The 23,274-nt window shown below is 38.9% G+C and overlaps 1 protein-coding gene across 17 annotated transcripts in view; it reads right to left on the bottom strand.

Moving 5' to 3' along the window:
* Positions 1-23,274, bottom strand: part of DST (dystonin) — a 436,322-nt gene that overhangs the window by 103,263 nt on the left and 309,785 nt on the right. For all 17 annotated transcript variants that reach the window (XM_036318479.1, XM_036318478.1, XM_036318495.1 and 14 more), the window contains 10 exons: positions 22,921-23,097; positions 12,996-13,119; positions 9,741-9,949; positions 8,841-9,158; positions 7,710-7,876; positions 5,993-6,149; positions 4,959-5,085; positions 2,397-2,459; positions 1,572-1,813; positions 381-510 (listed from right to left, as the gene is read on the bottom strand). In XM_036318479.1, the coding sequence (XP_036174372.1) occupies positions 381-510; positions 1,572-1,813; positions 2,397-2,459; positions 4,959-5,085; positions 5,993-6,149; positions 7,710-7,876; positions 8,841-9,158; positions 9,741-9,949; positions 12,996-13,119; positions 22,921-23,097 (1,714 nt within the window). The remainder of the gene's footprint in view (positions 1-380; positions 511-1,571; positions 1,814-2,396; positions 2,460-4,958; positions 5,086-5,992; positions 6,150-7,709; positions 7,877-8,840; positions 9,159-9,740; positions 9,950-12,995; positions 13,120-22,920; positions 23,098-23,274) is intronic.

Raw genomic sequence — 23,274 nt, 5'->3', positions numbered from 1 at the left:
TTTTTCAGACAAATAAACTAAAAGGAATTTAAATTAAAATATAATACAGCATCAACAATTAGAAGCACCAAAAATCTAGTAAAAAATAAGCAATAATGAAAACATGTTACTCAACGCACAGCATGTTATTAACTACCTTCTTCATAAAAATAAATTTAATCACCGTGTTTAGCAAGAATCCAAAAAAAGATCCATAAGATAAAATAATGCTAAGTTAGCACAATTTAATTTGAAATGACACTTTTATATATGCAAAACTAGACCGTGAAATGGTCAAATAAGTGAGGCTGTTGGATAAATGTTCTCTGATAAAGATTAGGATTAGATAAAAGAAAGATGGAGCTTCTGTTCTTAGAGTCGGTATGAGTAACAGAACATACCTATTTCTGTCAACATCTGTTTCCATTTGGGGGCCTCAGGAGTGTCTGGGTTCTCCTCCAACAGCTCTGTCAACTTGTCTTTCAACTCCTGCACTTTGTTTACATTTTGTTTCAGTTCTGCCTCAAATGACTAAGAAGGAGGGAAAAAAATTAAGTAACAGCATTAAAGTATGTCTACCTCAAAAGACAAGAACACAATTATGATAGGGAGCGTTTTCTCTAGCATGACCAAAAGAGGAGAAATTCCACTGTGAAATGCTGAAGTGGGTGAGGATCTGGATTCAACAGTTCCTTTCCTTTCCTGCTCCCACTAGTCTTCATGATCTGATAAAAGAATCCCAAAGGGAAATGCTATCGCTATAGAGATAATGACTCATCCCCGTTACCTAGGAAGAATTTAATATTTTTCTCAAACAACGCCTTTTGGGGAAAAAGGAAGGTGACATCAGAAAGATTGAAATTAACAAGATAATCATAGGTGGAGGTGGGCAAAGGGAGGGAAATGGGAACGGGGAGAGACTATGCTTGGGGTGATGGGTGCACGATGCAGTTTGCAGATGATGTTTTGTTGAAACCTGTATAGTTTTGTGAACCAATGTCACCCCAATAAATTCAATAAAAAATAAATAAAATAAAATCCTTTTCAGATAAATCAAACATCTGGTGACGAAGACTGCCAGATTTGAGAATGTGCTAGTGAATAAGCACTTTTCTGGACAACACAACACAGAGTTCAAATATAGGTTAGCGTTTGTAGACATTTTTGCCATCATTGCCTCACTGTAAAGCCATTTTCCCAATACGGACAGTTGTAGAAAGAAATACTGTCTATGAAAGAACGGGGAAGCATGAGCTCCCCTATTTCATACTAGACAGAACAGATCCCTAATACACTTAGCCCTTACATAAATCTTTCCCAATAGTTGACGGGTTAAAATCCCAGACTTAAACTGATTTAAAGGTGGCAACGTTGCTTATACCCAACAGTTCACTCATCTTTATAATGTCTGTGTGCAAAAATAAGTGATTGGTGTAATCCATCTCTACATAAAGGCACATTAAACAAAACTGGCCAATTATTTGCTGAAGTTCATGGAGCAAGAAATCAGAACAGGCACCCTGAGCACCAGGGCTCAATTTTGAACACCAGTCTGTTTTCTTTCTTGGCTTCAGGAAGCCTCCAGAATATACCTTATTCTGCTCAACTTGGGTCTTCACAGCTTCGGTATCTGTAGGTGTAGGCGCCTGGTGCCATTTTGCTGCAGTTTTGTTCATCTTCTGCAACCACTGCATCATTGCACTTGATTCTTCCTGAGCCTTTTGCAATTTGGTGAGTTTAGTACTCAGTTCGGCTATTTTGTCCTTAAGTAAGAGGCCAAGATCTTCATAACTGTGGCTTATGTCAGTCATGTCTTTTTTAATAGATGTTAATCCTAAGAATAAGAAAAATTATTACATTTTTAGGACACATTTTCAGGATGTTCAGAGTAGAGCTCTAGAAAGAAATGTTGGCTTTATATGATATGCCCTTCTACTTTGTTAACATTAAGCCTACTATGATCAAGTCATAGAGTTTTAGAAGTAAAAGGTTAGATCATCTTATAATGCTATTTAATGACAAATAATTTGGGACATTACATAATACAAGTGGAATGAAATAGATATTTTAAATAGAATAAAAAACCAAAACCATGAAATATTACTTATTAATTCTTCATGCCTCAAACTCAAGGAAGTAGCTTAAATAATGTCAAATGACAAAATAGCACAAATTAACCTAAAAGAAGGAAACATAACCAAATGCCAAACTGAACTACCGGATTACACTAATTTCAGATGAACAAAATTGCATAGGATCATATAAGTATGTTTATAGCGAATGGGATTATTATGTTAATACCATTTTAACTCAAGTTTGAAATGTCAATATAACTACTGTACACCTCTAAAAAGATCTCCTCTCAAAAAAGAAGACCAATTTATTTTAATCAATAAGCACTTAGAGTTACTATTCACCTTTATTTGCCAAAATTTCCTGAGTATCTGTGACTGTCCCTTCACCATTTAATATTACTCCACCTGCAAAAAATATTAACACTGAAGTCACTCGTCATAAATTTCCATAGTATTTCTATACATTAATAATAGATGGCATTAAATCAAACCCCTGTACGCAGTGATCATTTAAACATGTTATTACTATTTAAAAATATAAAATATAGGTAACCCCCCCCAAAATGTTACACACTTTAACAGCTGATAAATCACTTAATTTTCACTCCATTTCAGGTTTAACTGATTTGAAATAACAGGTGAAGCCAGATTAAACTTTGATCAAAGAAAATATATCTTGAAGTGCTGCTAGACTTTTTTAGAAGAATACATAAAAGATAAAGTTTATGGAACAAAACCAGCAACAGTCGATGAACTGAGGGTGCATAAATACTGAACAAAATGATTCTTGATGTTTGTGATTCCACTGTTTTGTGTTATCAGCAGTGCCTGGACCTGAAGGGTCATCAATTTGAAAATAGGCATTGACCAAAAAGATTATTCATTTCTGTAGATTCTTTTAAATTTTGAAAATTAACTGCATGTTAATAAACACTGACTTTATCATTCAAAGTGCATACACGTATTTTGGGACACCCTGTATTGATTCAATTTCAAAACTGAGTATCCAAAATTTAAAGATCAAGCCATATCTTCTCTTCTATACAAAATTTGTTCTTATAATGTAACATGATCATCTTAAACATTAGTTTCAGTAAATTTAGAGTATATACATTACTCATTAAGTATACACTTATAATACAATTTTGTGATAAAGTTTCTTTGTTGGTAAAGTTACTTTAGTGACAAATGATAAAGTCTCTGAAGCTCAGAAGTCGCTCCATATGTGTGCTGCACAAAGCATACACGATTGACAGACAAAAAGAACGTCTGCCTCACTTAAGGAATTGAAAATTGTCTGATGCAGGTAGTTAGTGTTCGCATGGGTTGAACAGAGGCAGAGTGATGTAAAAAGACATGATAGAAAAGTTAAAAGTAGAAAAAAAAAATCCCTATTACTAAACTCACATTATGTCAACACAGACAGAGGAGAGCACAGTGGCTCTGAGTACTTGGGCTCTGGCTTACAACTCACCTGAATTTTAATCCCAGCCCCACTAATTACGAGCTGTGTGACAGGGCAAATTAATCACCACTTCACCACATTGGTGGGGACCATAATACCTATCTTGTGAGACCACTGTAAGATTAAACACAGTAAACCTATTGCCTACAAAATAGAAATGGCTCAGTGAGCAGTAATTATTATTTCTCTTTAATTATATAAACATGTAGCATGGGTACCTTTTTCATCATCAAAATGTTAAATAAATAATTAGACTTTCTCATTCAAGTATGCATTGGCTACCTATCCAAAACAGGGACATATCCGAAAACTAACCACATGAGAAAGAGTCCAAACAAACAAAAGCATTTAAATATCTGAATCTTTACCTAAATTTTGTCCTTTTAAAAAAAAATCACACACAAAGGCATTTCAGATGGAAGTGCCTGTAGGTGCTCAAGATTTATTCCTACAATGTTTAGTAGTTATCAAGAATAGAAAAAAAATTTTTTTTACTATTGCAAATATAAAGTGAACATAAAGAACTAACACAATAGAATTCCTTTTCTGAAAAATAAACTTGACATTTCAGGAAGTCTGATTGAGAGAGAAAGGAGAGATCATCACTCCATATATAATATGAGGGTTCCCTGAAATTGGATTAATAGAGCGGAATAAATGCTTGGTCGAGAGGCCCAGCTGAATTGTCTCTCACAATGGGGACAGCTGGGGGCTGGGCGGGACAGATAAACCACAGAAACTCTCAGAAACTCAAGATATGCAATCTGCCTTCTGTCTATTCTTGGGTTTAAAAAGAAAACCTGATATTGACAACAATATAATTATGTTTTAAATTAAAAACTATTCCCACAACCTAAATTAATTTTAGAGACACTATTCATCCATGAGTCTCCCTTTCTACTGAAGAGAGAGAGTGAAAAAGATTGTGATTTAGATACACTGGTTAAACTATATACTTGTTTTCTTTGGGAATCGTGGAAAGAAAAAAAGCAGATGGGAATAGAATGAGAGGTCCACTCTACAGAAAAGAACCTGTTTCCTTCCCTCACGTCTTCTGTCCCAGGAGACCAGGCTCATTTCTTTATCAATTATTTCAAAGAGAATTTTAACATCCCCATTAATTAAGGTTAAAAAAAACCCAACAAATTGAAATGTGATCTTTCCACTTCCCCAATATGCTGTTCCTTATTCTTACAGACTAATCTGGCGACGTTTTAGCTGCAGTTTTTAATAAAATAAAACAGAGGGATTTGAAATGTGATGAGTACAGATACTTTTCCGTGGCATGTTCATAGATGCCATCTTTCTTGTCACTTTCCCTTCATATTGCTGAGATTATTTTATGCATTAAAATCTAAAAAATAACACACACAAATAGAATTAACATGAGTGGGCCCAATTCTTTTGGTTTTTGCTATGGACATCAATGAGGCACATACCTGATTTAACTGCTGCTATTGCCTTTGCAGGAGTAGTCACGGCACTTATTAGGTTACATAGTGAAATCCCACTGTCGTTTACTTTCTGAATCTCTGGTGTTTTCAAACTCCACTTCTCTTGTAATTTCTTGAGGTATAAAAACACATTATTTTTCAGTCTTTGTAATATTTTCGACGTTACACATTATAATCCAAATTTCTTAAACATGACTTAAAACCACAATGATCGTGGGTCCTGATTCATGGGGGAGTGGATGGAGGAAAAAGGCACCATCCCTACTTGCTCCGACAGCCCAGGTGACGGTTCGCGCTGTTAGCAGTGAGAAGGGAAGTGGGGTCCCGCCTGCATTCTGCTCCCAGCCACCGTGGAAGTCAGCTACTCCGTGCTGCCATAGGTTCTAAACTGTCAACTGTAAGCACGGACAACTATTCTAGGCAACAGTCAAGCTACAAGAAGAAATGTACTGGAAACATTTTTTTTTTAAAGGGAATTCAGAATTCCATTTAATAGCAAGTTTTAATCAATGAAATTTCAATGGATTTTTTTAAAACACGCACCTCTACAAATCTGGAATATAAAAACTGGCATAACCGGTCATAGGTTTTGATGATCCAAATGGCAAAAAACTTGTACACTTTGCACTAGAGATTCAAACAACTTTTACCTTCAAATACTAGTTATAGTGACATCTCCAAGCTCCAGTAAAATGCTGACTTAAAGAGGGATTCTTTTACTTAACATTATGAGAAATGGTGTAAAAAATTGCTGAAACTAAGCAAAGACTTGATGGGGAAGGAAACTTAGATACTTTAAGAGTCAGCAACTCACTAATATATCTCTTAAAACACACAAATTAATTCCTCAAAAGGATTGGTTAACCCCATTCCCTGATTTCCAAATATCACCAAAATATGTTGTACGTGCATGAGGCTCTAACTTACGTGATACTAAAGAACAGGAAACCACTATTAATCTTAACCTCTAATTACTGACACAGGCAAATGAGAAATTAGTATTTGATACAATGATTCACCTTAGTTTCTTCCAACGATTTTTCTAAATCCTCTGCACCGAAGGAAGGCTGCACGATGGGAACTCTTTCTGTTGTTTCTTTGATCCAGGACTTTAATGATTTAACAAGGACCTGGAAGGCGTCCATCTGTTCTTGACAAGAAGACACAGCTTCTTTTCTACGTAACAGAAACCATTGAGGAATTTAAGCCACGGAGAGCACATGCTCCAAAGAGCTAATTACCAATAAATAATCATTCTCAGATCAGTCTTCCCCCACGTACACTCTAACCATTTGATACAGGAGGAAAGGTTTATAGGTGGGAAGTGAAATCTCTCTGTATTTCTCACAGGCAGGGTCCATAGATAAAGTCAGGAGAAGTAAAGAAATCTGTAACCCATATGTAAAGGCACTCTATAAGGCTACATAAGCTCTAAGGCTATATACACAGTTTTAACATTATTTAGATTCAATGAGCTTTGATCTGTCCACTTCATATGGTGCTTACTGCCAGGAGGGAAACATTTACACATCACAGCCATGAGGGAAACGTACCGCCACCTAGTGGTTTCCACACCATACTACAGCCACTTTAGTGGATGGCTAAAAGCAGGTGCCTTAGAACACATAACTGTATTTCAGTCACCAAAAGAGGTAAGTCCTAGTGACTGAAAAGTTTTAAGGGGTGCCTCCCCTATAGAGACTCTGGAAGCTCCACGGTTAACTATATGGATCTTTCTGTACCTCAGCACCTCAGAGGGGGGGCCATGCCTAGCACATGAACAGCTGTGAAGACAGCTCCATTTGGAACATGGACATGTGGGTAACATGTGCACATGTGCAAGTGTGTGGAATATTGGCAGATAAAAGTCCGCTCCAGCTGAACGAATTACTGATGACTACATGGTTTTAAAATTGAATCCATTTGAAAGAATCAACCTAGAGTTTACCTAAGAAAATGAAGACTATTTCTTCTGTGTAATATGTGAATTAAATGTTATATGACAAGATGGAAAATATAGCTCTCTGAGGAGTTCAGACAGCAGTCAACAGTTTTAGGTAGAGAATTATGAAGAAATAACGAATACTTGAAAGAGAAATAATTATTTTCTATTTTTTTTTGGGGGGGGGGTCTTCTGTATAAATTTTAGCAAGACCAGATGTATGTACTATGTAGTCTAAACTAGCATGAGTTCAGAAATATAAAAGTTCAGTCACAAGGCTTAACCCTAGATAGCTTTTTAGCTCAACTTAGGTTCATTCTATTGTTTCTTATCTCATTTGTTCAGAGTCATGTATTAGCTACGACTCCTAAGAAAGTAAACTGTTATTTTAAAAGAAAAAAAAAGCCAGCTTCTGAATTGAGCCCGGGAAGCAATGAGCCATGAGGTATTTTTCAAGGTTATTTCTGACTTTGCAAATAAAAAATGGTATTTGCCAAAGGCTTCAGACACTATAGTGAGTTAAAGTCATTTTCAGTAATACACTACCCCCACATTTTTCTTACATTAATGCTCTCTACTTTTATGTAAGAAGTCTTGAATTTCCCTCCTAAATATTTTAACAAAACTACATTTAATTTTAATTGCAAAAAAATATTAATGTAAAAGCACTTATAAAGTTGATGCTTATGTACAAGTTTTCAAAATTGTTTCAGGTTTCTATATAAGCGAATATAAATAACGTATTCTAATTAGTATCATGCAGAATAAAATCCAGTTTCTTAAGTAGTGCTTACTTTTCTTTGATGGTATCCTCCATTTCTTTAAATTTCTTTGACAAATTATTTGTTTTTTCAAACACCAGGGCCTTATCACCTGGTAAGCCATGGTTGGATATCTCCTTTAAGAGACTCTGCAAAACTTCAAGATCTTTTTTGTGTTCTAAGAATTCAGAAGTCGATTCCTACAAAGCATTTAGATAGTCAATCAATGTAAGATGTTGCTAAATCTTCAAAAGATATTCCATCAAGAGGTATGTATGGGACCAGAATCTCACATTAGAATAATCCTGCCCCGTGGTCAGTACTCTACATATAAATAAACATGCAAGCAGGCTGTGTGAAGAAGAACACAGTAAGCTTCGTTTAATTTAAAAAGGCACTCTTTACATCTGTCCCTTTGTGAGTGCTGTACATAACAAGTTTATATTGCCCATCCAGCTTGGCTCAGTGGTTGAGCGTAGACCTATGAACCAGGAGGTCAGGGTTCAATTCCCAGTCAGGGCACATGCCTGGGTTGCGGACTCAATCCCCCTTAGGGGGTGTGCAGGAGGCAATCGATCAATGATTCTCTTTCATCATTGATGTCTCCATCTCTCTCTCCCCCTCCCTTCCTCTGTGAAATCAATTTTAAAAACATATTTTTAGCCCTAGCCAGTTTGGCTCACTGGATAGAGCATCAGCCTATCTTTGATTACAAGATCAAAAGAGTTTGGATGTCTGTAAGAAAGACTGAAAGGTTTTGGGTTAGATTCCTTTCGTGGGCATATGCCAGGGTTGTGGGCTCAATCCCCAGTAGGGGGCATGCAGGAGGCAGCCGCAGTGATTTTCTCTCATTATTGATGTTTCTATCTCTCTCTCCTTCTCTCTCTCCCTTCCTCTCTGAAATCAATAGAAAAATATATTTTAAAACAAAACAAAACATATTTTTTAAAAAGAAGCTTATATTGCCTATGATATGTGAAAAGCCCAGCCAGCAAAGGCTTCAAGGAGATGTTGGAGTTTGTGATTTTTAAAGAAGGAAAGCAGAGATCTTTACTAATCCATCAGCAACTGAAATGATGACAGTGAATTATAATTCTGCCAGTAAATGTATGAGCTTGTCTTAAACTATGCTTGATCAGCTCGTGAATACTACGGAAGGCATACCTGCATATACTGAGACAGTTCTGTAACGTCTTTTCCTGGCACATCTGCCTCTGTGAGAGCCTGAGTTTTTGCCTCTAAAAATGTCTGAAGCTTTTCTGAGAGGCTCTCAAACCGTTCTACTTTGGTTTTCAGCTCCTCCATGCTGGCCAGTTTCTCTTTGTGTTTATGACTTGCTTCTGAAAACCGAACAGACAGGTCCTTCATTTTGGCTTGCAGTGAGGATGCGGTGGACGGGTCTGTTGTTTCCATAAATTTCTTCACTTTCTCGTTCATGGCATTTATGCTGCTCTGGCGACTCGTGATGTCCTGTTCCAACATCTGAAATGAATCCAACAGGGCATATGTTTTATAAGGATGTTTACAAATAATGTCCCGGAGTCTCAAAAAATTACTGTTCATAACAACATTAGCTTGAACAAACTGTGACTAAGGAAGGTCAACGGATAGGACTAACTGACAAGTCTGATCTCTCCCTTGAGGAATCCCATCCCAAATCTCTTCAAGGGAGAGGAGAGAACAGCTGGCTAGTTGCCTGCGCGAGGCAGGAGGTGGCTGCCACTCAGCAACCCCTGGGATCTAATGGAGCCTGGGGATTATCCACGGTCCTAATTTTTAAAAGGCTAGACAACAACAAGATTGATCTGATTAACCTCACGTGCAGCTGGCTGAAGCAATGCTAAACGGTGAATACTATGCATGAAAAAGGATACAAAAACTCTTCCTATGCGCCATAGAAAAACCATTCTATACATCCGCTTTTGTGCAAGCCCTACTTCCACAGGTTTATTCATAAAATGTCTGGTTTTCTATATCCTTAAATTTATATATCCTGGGAGCTTATCTGTGTGTTTTCTTAATCTAAAAGTGGTATTATTTATTTTCTTTTTCCTGGTCACTTACAATGTGCTTGGTGATGACGTCCTGAAGAGCAGCAGAGTTCAAGGGCACTTGGCCTTGTTCCTTCAGCGAACTCTCCACACCTGCCATCCAGTCCAGCATCTCGTCCAGGCCGTCCTGCACACTCAGCGAGCGGGTCAGGGTTATCTGGAGCTTTTCATTTCGCTCATTCACACACTTGGACAGGTCGTCGTATCTCCCCACAATGTCATCTAGTCCCAAGAGATCGGGAAATGTTATCCACAAAGTTACCTTTGCCCTATTCCTTGTCAAAATTGCACTAAGGTGAAATCCTAAAATTTCACTAAAAGTTTCAATGATAAATTCATAATGTGCAATTAGGGCACCATCTAAAACATTAAAAAAGAAAGCAAAGATCACTGTGGAAAATGAAAAACAAATACTTTTTTAAATAGTAAATATGTGTATCATCTGCTTTGGAAAAAAAATTGTCGGATACATAGACTTTTGAGTTGCCCCAGAGAGATGAAAGCAGTCTAATCAACAAATCTTTGGAGTAAATACATGTTTTCAATGTGACATGTCAAATTAGTCATGCTTACTGATAACTATATGGGAGGGAAAAGCTGACACTCATACAAAGCTACATTCTCAATGAACAATATACAGTCATAAGGACTTGTCAAGAATTAACCTTTATGTGTAAAAATTCCCTCCCACTCCCTCTTGCTCACATGTATAACTTTTTAAAATTTATCTTTATTTTTGAAAGTATTATGGATGTCCCCTTTTCCCCCTCATTGACGCCTCTCCACTCCACACCTGCTGTTCCCTGTCATCATCCTAAGGACAGTACTCAAATGCACAGAAATGAAACACAAATGTATTGAGAAAACATACAACAATGAAAATCCATTTAAAATAGAGAAGGGTGAGATTATGCTTCTAAACTAAAGCTTAATTCCAGGCACAAGGGAAAAATAAACAAGATTAACAGTTAATCTATCTCAGATAAGGTTAACTTTACTTTCAAGTCTAACAACCTAAGATGCTTAAAAACACACACAAAAACACCTTTCTGGTCTACTTTTTACTTGCATGTAAAGCTCTACATTTTCATGCCTTACGTTCTATACAGCAGGCCAATGAAAAGTTCCAAGGACAATTTTTAATCTCTCTCTCTCTCTCTCTCTCTCTCTCTCTCTCTCTCTCTCTCTCTCTCTAACTGTTGTTAGTTGTTAATTTATCACTTATTTCCCCAAGAATTTGAAAAGTATTTTAATTATTTCCGAATGCTTTAGTCTGATACACTATAGAATGCTTCAAAAGGAGAAAATTTGGAACTGAAATATCTCTATAAAAATGAAATCTCTTACATGCTTGTGGTTGGCCTGGGGAACATATCCATATAAACAAACAATATTTCTTTTTAATTGTTCTAATGTTATAACATGAGAACACAGTTTGATGAATTTTAACTGAATTGAGACTTTAAGATGATTTAGAGCAGTGGTTCTCAACCTTGGCTGCACATTAGAATCACCTGGGAATCTTTTTAAAATCCTGATTTCTGGGCCTCATCCTCCGGAAATTCTGTTTTTTTGTTATGGGGTGAGGCCACAACATTAGTAACAAAGAAACAGAATTTCCGGAGGATGAGGCCCAGAAATCAGGATTTTAAAAAGATTCCCAGGTGATTCTAATGTGCAGCCAAGGTTGAGAACCACTGATTTAGAGAGACAATGGCTCCTGTCACTGAAAGGCAATGAAGCCCCTGAGAATGCTGATGGGGGAGAGGGACAACATTTAATGAGCACGGAGGTGCTACCAGCAGAAAACAAAAGCAATGGGTTAAGTAGGAGCCTTCATTTGATAGTCACAAGAGCAAATGTTCTGAATCACAGGTCGTGATTGGCAGGTGAGCTGCTTCTCCATTGGGCGGCTCTGTGCATCAACAGGGTACCATCAGCTACCTGTTTAACCATGGCAGGTGATTTCTGGAAAAAACAGCTATCGTAATAAAATTAATACAATTTCAGCCTGACTGGTATTTTTTAATTTCTTAGTGATGAAATACTATCACTGAAGTAAATTCTTGATTTTTAGTAATTAAAAATTATTTTAGAACAAGGTACAGAACAAAATGTACCAAAATTTTTAATTTATTTTTTAAGTGGTTGATTTTTTTAGAAACACCTCTAAATCTCAAATGTGCAGGATGGGTCAAAAGTAGGGTTATAGTTGTGAGTAGAGGAAACAGTTTATTCTTTTATTATTATTTGTTAATTATTATATTATTTTCCATATGAACAACTGTAAACCTACTTTTGCCCCACCCTGTACTTACGCATATTCCTAGAAAATTATTTTGCCAGAGAGAAGTTTTAAAGTCTTAAAATAAGGTAACATATGGATTGGAAACTAATAACAGTGAAACTATGTATGATTAACAATGGGAAAAAAATGTCAAAATGCCTCTGAAAAATAACATTAAGTACATATAATACAGTCTTTCTTTCTCTTCTAAGTCCCTATGTCCAAATCCTTATAGCAGTACGAGGTCAAGACAATACACTGGGATACAGGATAAAGAACTCCCATTTATATTTTTGTCTTGTACTTTAAACTTTCATAGTTTTGTGTTTTATAATTATAGGACATGTAATAGGATACGATAGTAATATGTAATTGATCAATATATATGCGTATATGAGGGTGTATACTAAAAATCATTTGATGGGGTACAAGATCAAGAGTTTGGATGTTTGTAAGAAAGAAAAAATAGTTTTCCTGTCTATACAGTGGCTTTAGAAGAGCAATGTTTCTTCCTTCTCTTTGGCTAAAATTTCTATTCAGATTTTAATTCATGCGCCCTTTGAGGGGGGAAACATATATCTAATCTTCTGCTGGTCTCTCAACCTCTTAAATCCATGCTCCTGCCTTTGATAGAGACAGATCCCCCAAGAGTCTGTTTCGGCCACAGGTTGAGAGTCTAGCTCTGCCCAAACTCATCTTGGGAACTTCTACTTTCTGTGGTGACTATTAGGTAAAAAGTTCCTGTTACATTTTCTAAATATAAAATTAAAATTGAAGTACATTCTTTTCAAACTACACAGCTCCCTTTTCCAGATTGTAATATTCCTGCCAAAGAAGGAATATTCTCACCAGAGTGAGAAACATTATTTCACAGGGAAGAGATGTAAATGACAATAAACACCAGTGAGCCTTTTCTGCCTGTCTATCAGAATCCCTTCTCTTAGAATGTGCCTGAGAGGAAACAAGGACATGAGCACTTACCCAGTGTCTTCTGGATATCATTCTTGGCTGGAAGTAGAGATCCCCTGGCATCTAAAAGCACTTCGGCTGTTTTCTTCAGTTTCTCTACAGCCACCTGCTGACTTGATATCTGTCCTTGCAGAGCCTGAAGGATCGAATGCTTCGATTACACTCAGGACTAAACAAGTTTTCCAATATGAAAAAAAAAATGACTTACAGTAAGATAAAGGTAAATTGGACAGAGTAAACTTTTCATCATTACAAACGTAGTCCAGAATTCTTAGAATAGAGCCAGTTATAAAGTGGCGCTAGCAAAACCATCAGCCAGTTGGGAAAATACAAATTCAGTCTTTTGAAATAAACCCTGGAGCATATGTTCATGATAATTGGCCTGATTCCTGATCCTGTGACTCTTAGCCTGAGTTCCTCAACTCCCACTTCTCTGCTTTGTACAATATCCCCCACTACCACCAGGAATGAAAAAAATAATAAAAACAAACAACAGAAAACCTTGGGACCATTTCTACTCTACTTAAAAATACAAGTAAGGACTTTTATCTGAAGCAGATCCTAAGTCACTACTAAGTCATATTTCTTTCTGTTAATTCAATAAAGGTTACTTAACATCTAACATATTCAAAAAGATCTTGCTACATTTTGTGAAAAACAGAAAAATCAGACAGACATGAAGCTTCCCCACAGGGATCTTCTAGTCTAAGGCAAGGAGTGAAAAGTGCCAAAAGGGAGTAAAAAAAGTACTACCAGAAGTTGAAAGGACTAACTGGAGAGAGGCATTGAGATGGTCCTGAAGAAAGTGTGGATTTGGGCAGACAGAAGTGGAGAGGGAGAACATTTCCCTGTAGGATGAACAAAGATGGCAACAGAAGCATCCGAGGGAAAAACGAGGGTCCCATCCAGTCTGAGAATGTGTGCAGCTGAATAAATAGCAATAGGACTGAAAGGTCTCCAATGGCAGGCTGAGGAGTTTGCATTTTATCCTGCAGCAACAGGGAGTTATTCCGGGCTTTGGAGTAAGGGGTTGGCATGCTCAGAGCTGTCTTATGGAAGGCTACTTTTGTGACGCTATGCAGAAAAATTTGATGGGAAAGAAATGAAACACCGACACTGGTTAAGGCAGTGGTTCTCAACCTTGGTTGCAAGTTAGAATCACCTGGGAATCTTTTTAAAATCCTGATTTCTGGGCCTCATCCTCCGGAAATTCTGTTTCTTTGTTATGGGGTGGGGCCACAACATTAGTAACAAAGAAACAGAATTTCCGGAGGATGAGGCCCAGAAATCAGGATTTTAAAAAGATTCCCAGGTGATTCTAATGTGCAGCCAAGGTTGAGAACCCCTGGGTTAAGGGCAAAGTCAGCAGTCATGAGGCGACGAGCGCCTGTCTGAGCGGGGAAAGTAGAACTCATTACGTAGCTGGGAGGTGTCCACAGGACTTGGTAATCGATCATCTAAAGCTGTGCTCGCCAATACAGTATCTGCTCCCTACAAGTGGCTTTTAAATTTAAATCGATTGAAATCAGGCAAAATTTAAACCTCAATTTCTCAGCTGTACTAGCCACATCCAAAGCCCTAAGACCTAAGTAGTCAGGTGGGACTGGTGGTTACTATGTGGGACAGAGCAGATCAAGGAACATTCTCATCATCACAGAATGTGTTCCTGGACGTCACTGCTGCAGAGGGCAGGTGCAAGGGACAAGAGGTGAGCTGAAGGACAGAAGTACCCAAAGGTTCTGAGCCCAGGTAATTAATGGGATTCATAAGCAAAAATGGGAGCAAGTTTAGGCGCAAAGGAGCATCTATTTGGAATGTGTGGCTGCAACGTGCTTTCAGGACATTCACGTAGAAAGACACAGCACAGCTGGGAATGGGGGCGACTCTGAACACAGGCTAGAACTAGACCTGAAGCACTGGAGGTCAGGACCCACGATGAGACTGTGAAAGGGAAAGCACAGAAACACCAGAGAAGGGGACCGTGCAGCATCATGGAGCATATTTAGATGTAAGTGGTAAGGAGAGGAAAAGAGATGGAACAAAGGTCATCAGGGACATGGAAGTGAGCCCAGAGGATTCTGTCCCCAGAGTTTAAAAGAAGAGAAGGTGGAAACAACTGTCAACTGCTTCAAAAGGATAATGTAACCTTTAATTTGTTGAATAGAGGTCCCTGGAGTTCGCTGAGTGAGCAGATGCATGTCAACAACAGCAAGACTGAGAAGAGAAGAGATAGAGATGGGAACCATAGGTAAGTCTGCCAGAAGTCTGGCCCTGCCTTCCTAACACCTCTGTCTAAATGGGCTGCCTGGCCACACGGCCCCATGCTTGGCTTTGACTTCACTTGAGGTATTCAAGCTCCTCTTCTAGTCTCACATTTGGATTTCGAATTCTAATTCCCATATGTCCGACTGTAGATGAACTCATCCCTGGCCATGGGCCCAGGTTTCCAACAGCCTCTTGAATGTTTCCATCTGGGTATAAACAGTCACCTCAAATTCAAAAGGCTAAACTGAACCGATCATCTCATTCTCTATACCTGTACTTCCTCCTGGGTTTGCATCTTATTACCCAAGTAGTAAATCTGAGGGTCCTCCTTGACTCTCAATCCTCCTTTCCACATGCAAATCAACCATCATGACCTAACAATTTTACCTGCTTAAAATTATATATATATATATACATATATATATCTTTTTTTATAAAATCAGACTTCTGCTTTGTATTTCTGGATCACTGCAGGATAATCTCTTGCTTAATTGGAAAAAGCATTCAATGTCTTCCCTGCTATAGACCCCCAATTTGTTTTGTGGAAAATACATATCTATGTATATCACTCCCCTCTTTAAAATCTTACAGTAGCTCCCTATTGCACTCACAATAAAAGGCAAAAACTTGAGCATGCTATTAAAGGTCCAGTGAAAGCTATTCCTTAATTCTATCTTCAATGTCATCATTCTCTACTTTCTGTTCCAGAAATGTCCAACAGCACAGCTATTTCTTAGCTATTTGCTCATCCTAGATACCTTAGCATTTCTACATACCAACCTTCCCAGCAACCTACCCCCCATCATCCTCAGCTTGACTCTTATTCACTCTTTAAAATTCAGCTGGGAAGCCTTCCCTAACTCTCCCCAACCCTAGTTGTAAGTACTCCACCCAGGAGCTCCCATAAATGTATTTATTTGTCTCTTCTATCAAACTATATAACGTCCTCAAGAATTAGGCATTTTTTCCTATTCAGATTTCCATTATCACTGCCTAGACCAGTGCTTGGCATATAGTAGGCCTTGATAAAAGCTTCTAGAATATGAAGAAATACAAAACACTAATTCAAAAAGATATATACACCCCTATGTTCACTGCAGCATTATTTACAACTCGAGGCCCGGTGCATGAATTCATGCACACGTGGATTCCCTTGGCCTGGCTGGCGATGGGGGCCGATCGGGGCTGTCTTGTTCAGTCCCCATTGGGGTCAATCGGGGCCGGCCAGCCGGGAGGAGGGACCACAGGAGGTTGGCTGGCCGCGGGAGGTTAGCTGTGGGAGCACACTGACCACCAGGGGACAACTCCTGCATTGAGCGTCTGCCCCCTGATGATCAGTGCGCATCACAGCTCCCGTCCAATCATCTGGTCATTCAGTTGTAATGGTCGCTTAGGCTTTTATATATATAGATAGCCAAGATATGGAAGCAACTTAAGTATTTGTTAACAAATGAGTGAATAAAGATGTGGTACATGTATACAAAGGAATATGGCTCAGCCATAAAAAAAGCATGAAATCTTGCCATTTGTGACAGCATGGATGTACCTAATGGGTATTATGCTAAGTAAATAAATCAGAGAAAGACAAATACCATATGGTTTCACTTATATGTGAAACATAAAAACTAAAATAAAATGAACAAACAAAACAGAAACAGACTAACAGATATAGAGAATAAACTGATGGCTGCCAGATGGGAGGTAGGGTTGGGAGAATGGGTGGAAAAGGGGAAGGGATTTAGAAATACAAATTGGTAGTTATAGAAGTGTCATGGAGATGTAAAGTACAGCATAGGAAATATAGTCAATAATCCTATATAATGAAGAGCTAATATGCTAATTAGATTGAACAGAATGACCAGACAACCTTCCAGATGACCGTCTGGATGACCCTTCCAGACAATCGTCTGGACAACCTTCTAGACAAAGCTGGGGATTCGAGGGCCAAAGCAGCTGGGGCTGTGAGGGCTGAGGCAGCCAAGGCAGCTGGGGCTGTGAGGGCCAAGACCCTTACACGAATTCCATGCATCGGGCTTCTAGTACTATATAATAGAAGCCTAATATGCTAAGTGTCTGTTCATCCAGTGACTTGTAGACTGTTCAATCAATCAAATCATAATATGCTAATGGTATGCTAAGGCCGCTCAACCGGCCCCTATGATGTGCACTGACCACCAGGAGGCATATAGTCAACAGATCGACCAGTCATTATGACGTGCACTGACCACCAGGGGCAGACAGTTGACCGGTCGACCAGTCGCTATGATGTGCACTGACCATCAGAGGGCAGATGCTCCAACTAGTAGATTAGCTTGCTGGGGTCTGGCCGATCAGGACTGAGCAAGATGAGCCAGACATGCCCTGGAGCCCTCCCACAGTCCCTCCCCGAACCCGATCATGCACTGGTGGGGTCCCTCGGCCTGGCCAGCATCCTCTCGCAATCCGGGACCCCTCAGGTGATGTTGGAGAGCCAGTTTTGTCCCAATTCCACAGGCCACTCCCCTCGGGAGGGTGCCAGATGCAGGGCTCACGGCTGGTGAGTGCTGCTGCGGCGGTGTGAGCCTTTCCCGATTGGAACTAATTGAGCATGAGCCCATGGCAGGCACAGTGGGGCCAGGATGAGTGGGAGCAGCAGGATGAGTAGGAGCAGCAGGCGGCATTGGACAGTGGGTTTCGGCCCAATCCCTGCAGGCCACCTTGAGGGACCCCATCCATGCATGAATTTGTGCACTGGGCCTCTAGTATTGTAATAACTATGTATGGTGTCAAATGGGTACTAGACTTAGGGTGATCACTTCGTGAATTATATAAGTGTCTAATTACTATGTTGTACACCCAAAACTCACATAATATTGTTTGTCAACTAATAGAAAAATAAATTTAAAAATTAAGAAATAATACAGGGATATTTAGAAAAAAAGTTTCTGGAATAAATGAGTGAGTGAATAAGTAAATAAACAAAGATATCAGGTGTAAGACTTTAAAAGATCCTCCTCTATTTCAGCTTTCATCAACAACAAAAAATGCCTAAAGCCAATAGCAACAATGTCCTCGATTTATTTTCATATCCAAGAAATTGTGATGCTATACAGGCAGTTGTGTGTACCCCAGAAGGACAACCAAACTGGGACCAACCAGAGACCTGTGAACTGAACACCAGATCCTACAGATGTTCCCAGAGGCCAAAGAGCCAGTAGCAGAGTGAACCTGTTTAGGAAATTCTCCCACAAGTTTAGTTACAGAAAGGATTATATAAGAAATTCCTCAAGGGACTTCACCTATAACCAGACTGAAGTCTAAAAAAATTATTTTTTAAGAATGTGAGTTCCCTGATGGGCAGAGGTAGGGTTTTAATACCTTTGTGTCTTCACAAAACCCAATAATGGGCCTAGCATATATATATGTCTACCAGAAAGCAAACGCATGTAAAAGCTGTCATGGTTTTATAAAATCATCCAGGACCAAGGATGGCCCTGCTACCAGCTTAAAGCTTAGAAATGACTGACAAAAGAAGCATCCCTCCTTTACCTCTTCTCTTCAAAACATTCCATGCCTTTTCTCTACTATTTATGTCCAAGAGAGTCAATAGTTTTTCATTCCTAACATGATATCAGGTTTTAATTGAGCTACAATAATGGTTGATAGTATTACGTTGGGGGGAAAAAACTTCAAATTAAAGTGCCATATATTGTCTTTAATGGATTTCAATGAGTTAAAACATGAAAGAAGTATCTGGGACAGAGAATACTGCAAGGTCATGACCTTGGTCTCCAGCCTGGGCCAGAAAAAGATGAACCTGGGTACTTGCCCAACTCATAAAAGCTTCCTGACTTACGGCCATCCCAGAGATCAGAGAAAGGTTGGAAGGTGGTCACTGTCAGTCAACATGACCGAGCTCCACGCCTGGTCCCAGACCCAGGCCTCCAGAGTGGTCCCGGAATCCTGTCTTTCTGTGCTTCGTGTGAGGCAAAAATTCTGTAGTGTTTGCGGATTTCCCTAGAAGCACAACTTGAGGAACGTCATTATAGCCCAGTGATATCAGATTGTTGACAACACAGCAAACAGTTCTTTGAATAATAATGCTAATAACAACATGCTATTGGACAGAAATGTTTCAAATGAGCCAACTGGGTTTCCTCAATTTACATTTATTATACAATTAAATATAAGTTAGAATTATAAACACAGAAAAGGCTGATTTTTTGTAGTAGTCTTACGTGTTTATATTATAGTTAAAGAAAAATAACTTTTCAATGTTGTTAATAGAACTGAAAGAAATAGAGACTGCCTCATTCTCATAAAAATTATCCTCTCTGCAGGCTGAGATCATCTGTGAGGAAAACATCTACAGGTGCCAGGAACAACTTTAATCACACATTTAATTTTTAAAACGATGCTGTGGCTTAATTAGAATTCATTCCCCTCTGAGATGCTGCTTTTCTTCTTACACTTCCTGGCTGCCTTAGAACTAGAGGAATCATCTTCCACAGTACATGTCAAGTAAGTTTTCTTCTGTTTTAGAATTAATTCACATTTCTGCTTGATTAAAATAGCCATACGTTCTTTTGGGTTTCCTTTCCTTTTCTTTTTTTTCCTCTAGTTACATTAAAAAAAAAATACTTTTACACTGGATATAATCATCTTCCTAATACAGATACAACTTAAAATGTGTTGTTGTTGTTTTCTATACTTTCCTATACTAAAAATACTTAGCTATATGATTAAATGTAGGCAGTATTAACAATTATCTTAAGCTACTGGCATTGCCTACCAAAATAATAGCCTCTATGTAATAGCATCTCCTCCAACCCTCCCACATACACTGTCCTTAGACAAGTTATCAAGTGAGAATCAGAAACCTAATTAAGACACATCTGTTCCTGTGTTTGTGGGAAAGAGAGAGAGTAAACAAAACAAAACAGAAAAAAGCAAAGCCCCAGCTGGTGTGGCTCCATTGGTTGGAGCATCCTCCCATACACCGTTCAATTTCCAGTCATGGAACATACCTAGGTCACAGGTTTGATCCCTAGTTTGGGTGTGTACTCAAGGCAACTGATTGATGTCTGTCTCTCTCTCTCTCTCTCTCTCTCTCTCTCTCTCTCTCTCTCTTTCTGCTTTCCCTCTCTCTAAAATCTGTAAGCATATCCCAGGGTGAGGATTAAAAAAAATAATTCGCCACCATATTTAAAAAACAAAACAAACACACACACACACACACACACACACACACAAACACACAATGTTAAAAAGGCACACCCAAAAGAATGAGGCAACCACTAGGAGGCTGCATCAACGTAGGGAAGCTGAACTGTCAGAGACATCTCCCTGGTGCCTAATGTAGAACAGGTAAACTCTCCAGCCTAGGAAAAAAGCAGAGCCACCATCCTCCTTACCTCCCACGTGTCTCCTCCCTCCTCTCATCCCATACTTCCATCCCTCTTCTTTCTGCCTTGGTCTTACTTCATCTACCACATTTCATCCAAGGGAATGACGTAGCTTTCTTCTGGCCAGAAGTCACCAGTCTCAGGCAATACCTAATGTTAAGCTCACTCAGTAGGCTATCTGTTTTCCTAGTTAATTCTGTAACTAACAGATGCAACTAAAATCTGAAAGGCAGTTGTTTAACTGGCAATATAGTGTTTACTTTCTAGCTCCAGTGCCAATAATACTGCTGCTCACCTACTAAAAGTAATCACAGAATAGATTTATGAAATTAAACTTTCAAACTCAAACTAATTGATCATTTGGAATAAGAATAAGATACTTCAAAAATTATCTCCTCTTAGAACAGTGATGGTGAACCTTTTGAGCTCGGCGTGTCAGCATTTTGAAAAACCCTAACTTAACTCTGGTGCCGTGTCACATATAGAAATTTTTTGATATTTGCAACCATAGTAAAACAAAGACTTATATTTTTGATATTTATTTTATATATTTAAGTGCCATTTAACAAAGAAAAATCAACCAAAAAAATGAGTTCGCGTGTCACCTCTGACACGCGTGTCATAGGTTCGCCATCACTGTCTTAGAAGGTAAAGGGGAGGGATAAATGGTGATGGAAGGAGACTTGACTTGGAATGGTAATCACACAATATAATATACAGATGAGGTATTGTAGAATTATATACCTAAAACCTATATAATTTTATTAACCAATGTCATCCCAATAAATTCAATAAAAAATAAATTAAAAATTATTTCCCCTTACATTAGGATGTAAAAATATGCTTTAAATTTAAGAAGCAGAGACTCTTCTTGCCACTGTTGGTATGCAAGTCCCACATCAAGCCTGCATTTTTTAAAATATATTTTATTGACTTTTTACAGAGAGAAAGGGAGAGGGATAGAAAGTTAGAAACATCGATGAGAGAGAAACATCGATCAGCTTCCTCCTGCACACCCCCTACTGGGGATGTGCCCACAACCAAGGTACATGCCCTTGACCAGAATCGAACCTGGGACCTTTCAGTCCGTAGGCCGACACTCTATCCACTGAGCCAAACTGGTTAGGGCAAGCCGGAATTTTTTAAAGAGCAGGTAGGTTTTTTTGAAAATTGTGCTAGGTAATAACTTAAGTTTTATCTCTATGAATCATGGGAATATTCAATAGGATCACAATCCTGATCCTCAGAGCCCACATTGACAGTAACATCCCTTCCTCCTTTCTACCTGTCCATTCTTAAACAAATATTTATCTAGTACAGTGGTTCTCAACCTTGGCTGCACATTAGAATCACCTGGGAATCTTTTTAAAATCCTGATTTCTGGGCCTCATCCTCCGGAAATTCTGTTTCTTTGTTATGTGGTGGGGCCACAACATTAGTAACAAAGAAACAATTTCTGGAAGATGAGGCCCAGAAATCAGGATTTTAAAAAGATTCCCAGGTGATTCTAATGTGCAGCCAAGGTTAAGAACCACTGATCTAGTACCTATGATGGGCCAGATCCTGTTCTAAGTGCTTCTAGGTTCTGGGGATATAGCAATGAACAAAATAAACAAAAACACCTGCTCTCATGGAGTTTAATTCTACAGGTGGAGAAAAACAATGAACAAAATAAATATGTATAAAGTGGCCCAGACAATACTGGTTTTTGTTTGTGGAGGAGTGAGGGGAGGGAGTGGTGGGATGCAGATAATCAGCCATAACAGCAATGTCAACCCAGTTAAACAGCAGTAGAAAAATAATCTCATCTATATATATATAAAAGGCTAATATGCAAATTGTCCCCACAGGAGTTCGACTGGGAGTTCGATCACTAGCTATGAGATGTGCTGACCACCAGGGGGCGGCACAGAGCGAAGGAAGGCCTGGGCCGGCAGCCAGGGAAGGGGGGCCCCCGCCAGCAGCTGGAAGCCAGGGAAGGAGGGCCCTGGCTGGAAGTTAGAAGGGAAGGCCCTGGCTAGCAGCCGGAAGGCCCCAATCAGCCCTGATCACCAGCCAGGCCAAGGGACCCTACCTGTGCACAAATTTTGTGCACCAGGCCTCTAGTTAGAAAATAAATAGACTACTAATAACTAAAGTTATAACCCTCTCTAGAGGGAGAAATACACTTTTCTCATCTTTTGTTCCATTTTCAGGTAAAACTATCACCAAACTGTGGGGAAGTGAAAGGTTTTCAGTAAGACTAATGAAAGGCTGGGTCCCCGTCCTCTCTCTCTCTCTCTCTTTACCTTGGTCTCTTCTAACTGCCTTTGCAGATTTTTAGGGTCCACAGCAATGGGTTCAGACAAGTGTTTGCTGGCTGTGACCTCGAAGGCCTGGAGCTCAGAAAGAAGTCCAGATGAAGCATCTTCATAGTGTTGATATTTATCCACCAGGTCTTTAAGATTATTCCCAAGGACACTGCACTAAAAATATCAAAAGAGAAAAAGGATGAAGAATTAAAATCTACCATTTTTGTTTGTGTTAAATAACCTTAGCACCAACGAGTGCTATAACTTAGAAAGCACCAGACTTCAACCAATGTGAGTTGAAACTGCAGGGCTAAGATTTTTCTCCTCTGTATGAAGAAGCATCCTCTAACA

Source organism: Myotis myotis, unplaced genomic scaffold (assembly GCF_014108235.1).
Source record: "Myotis myotis isolate mMyoMyo1 unplaced genomic scaffold, mMyoMyo1.p scaffold_m19_p_7, whole genome shotgun sequence".
Taxonomy (NCBI): domain Eukaryota; kingdom Metazoa; phylum Chordata; class Mammalia; order Chiroptera; family Vespertilionidae; genus Myotis; species Myotis myotis.
The sequence above is the reverse complement of the archived record's forward strand: the minus strand, read 5'-3'. Positions and strand labels throughout refer to the sequence as shown.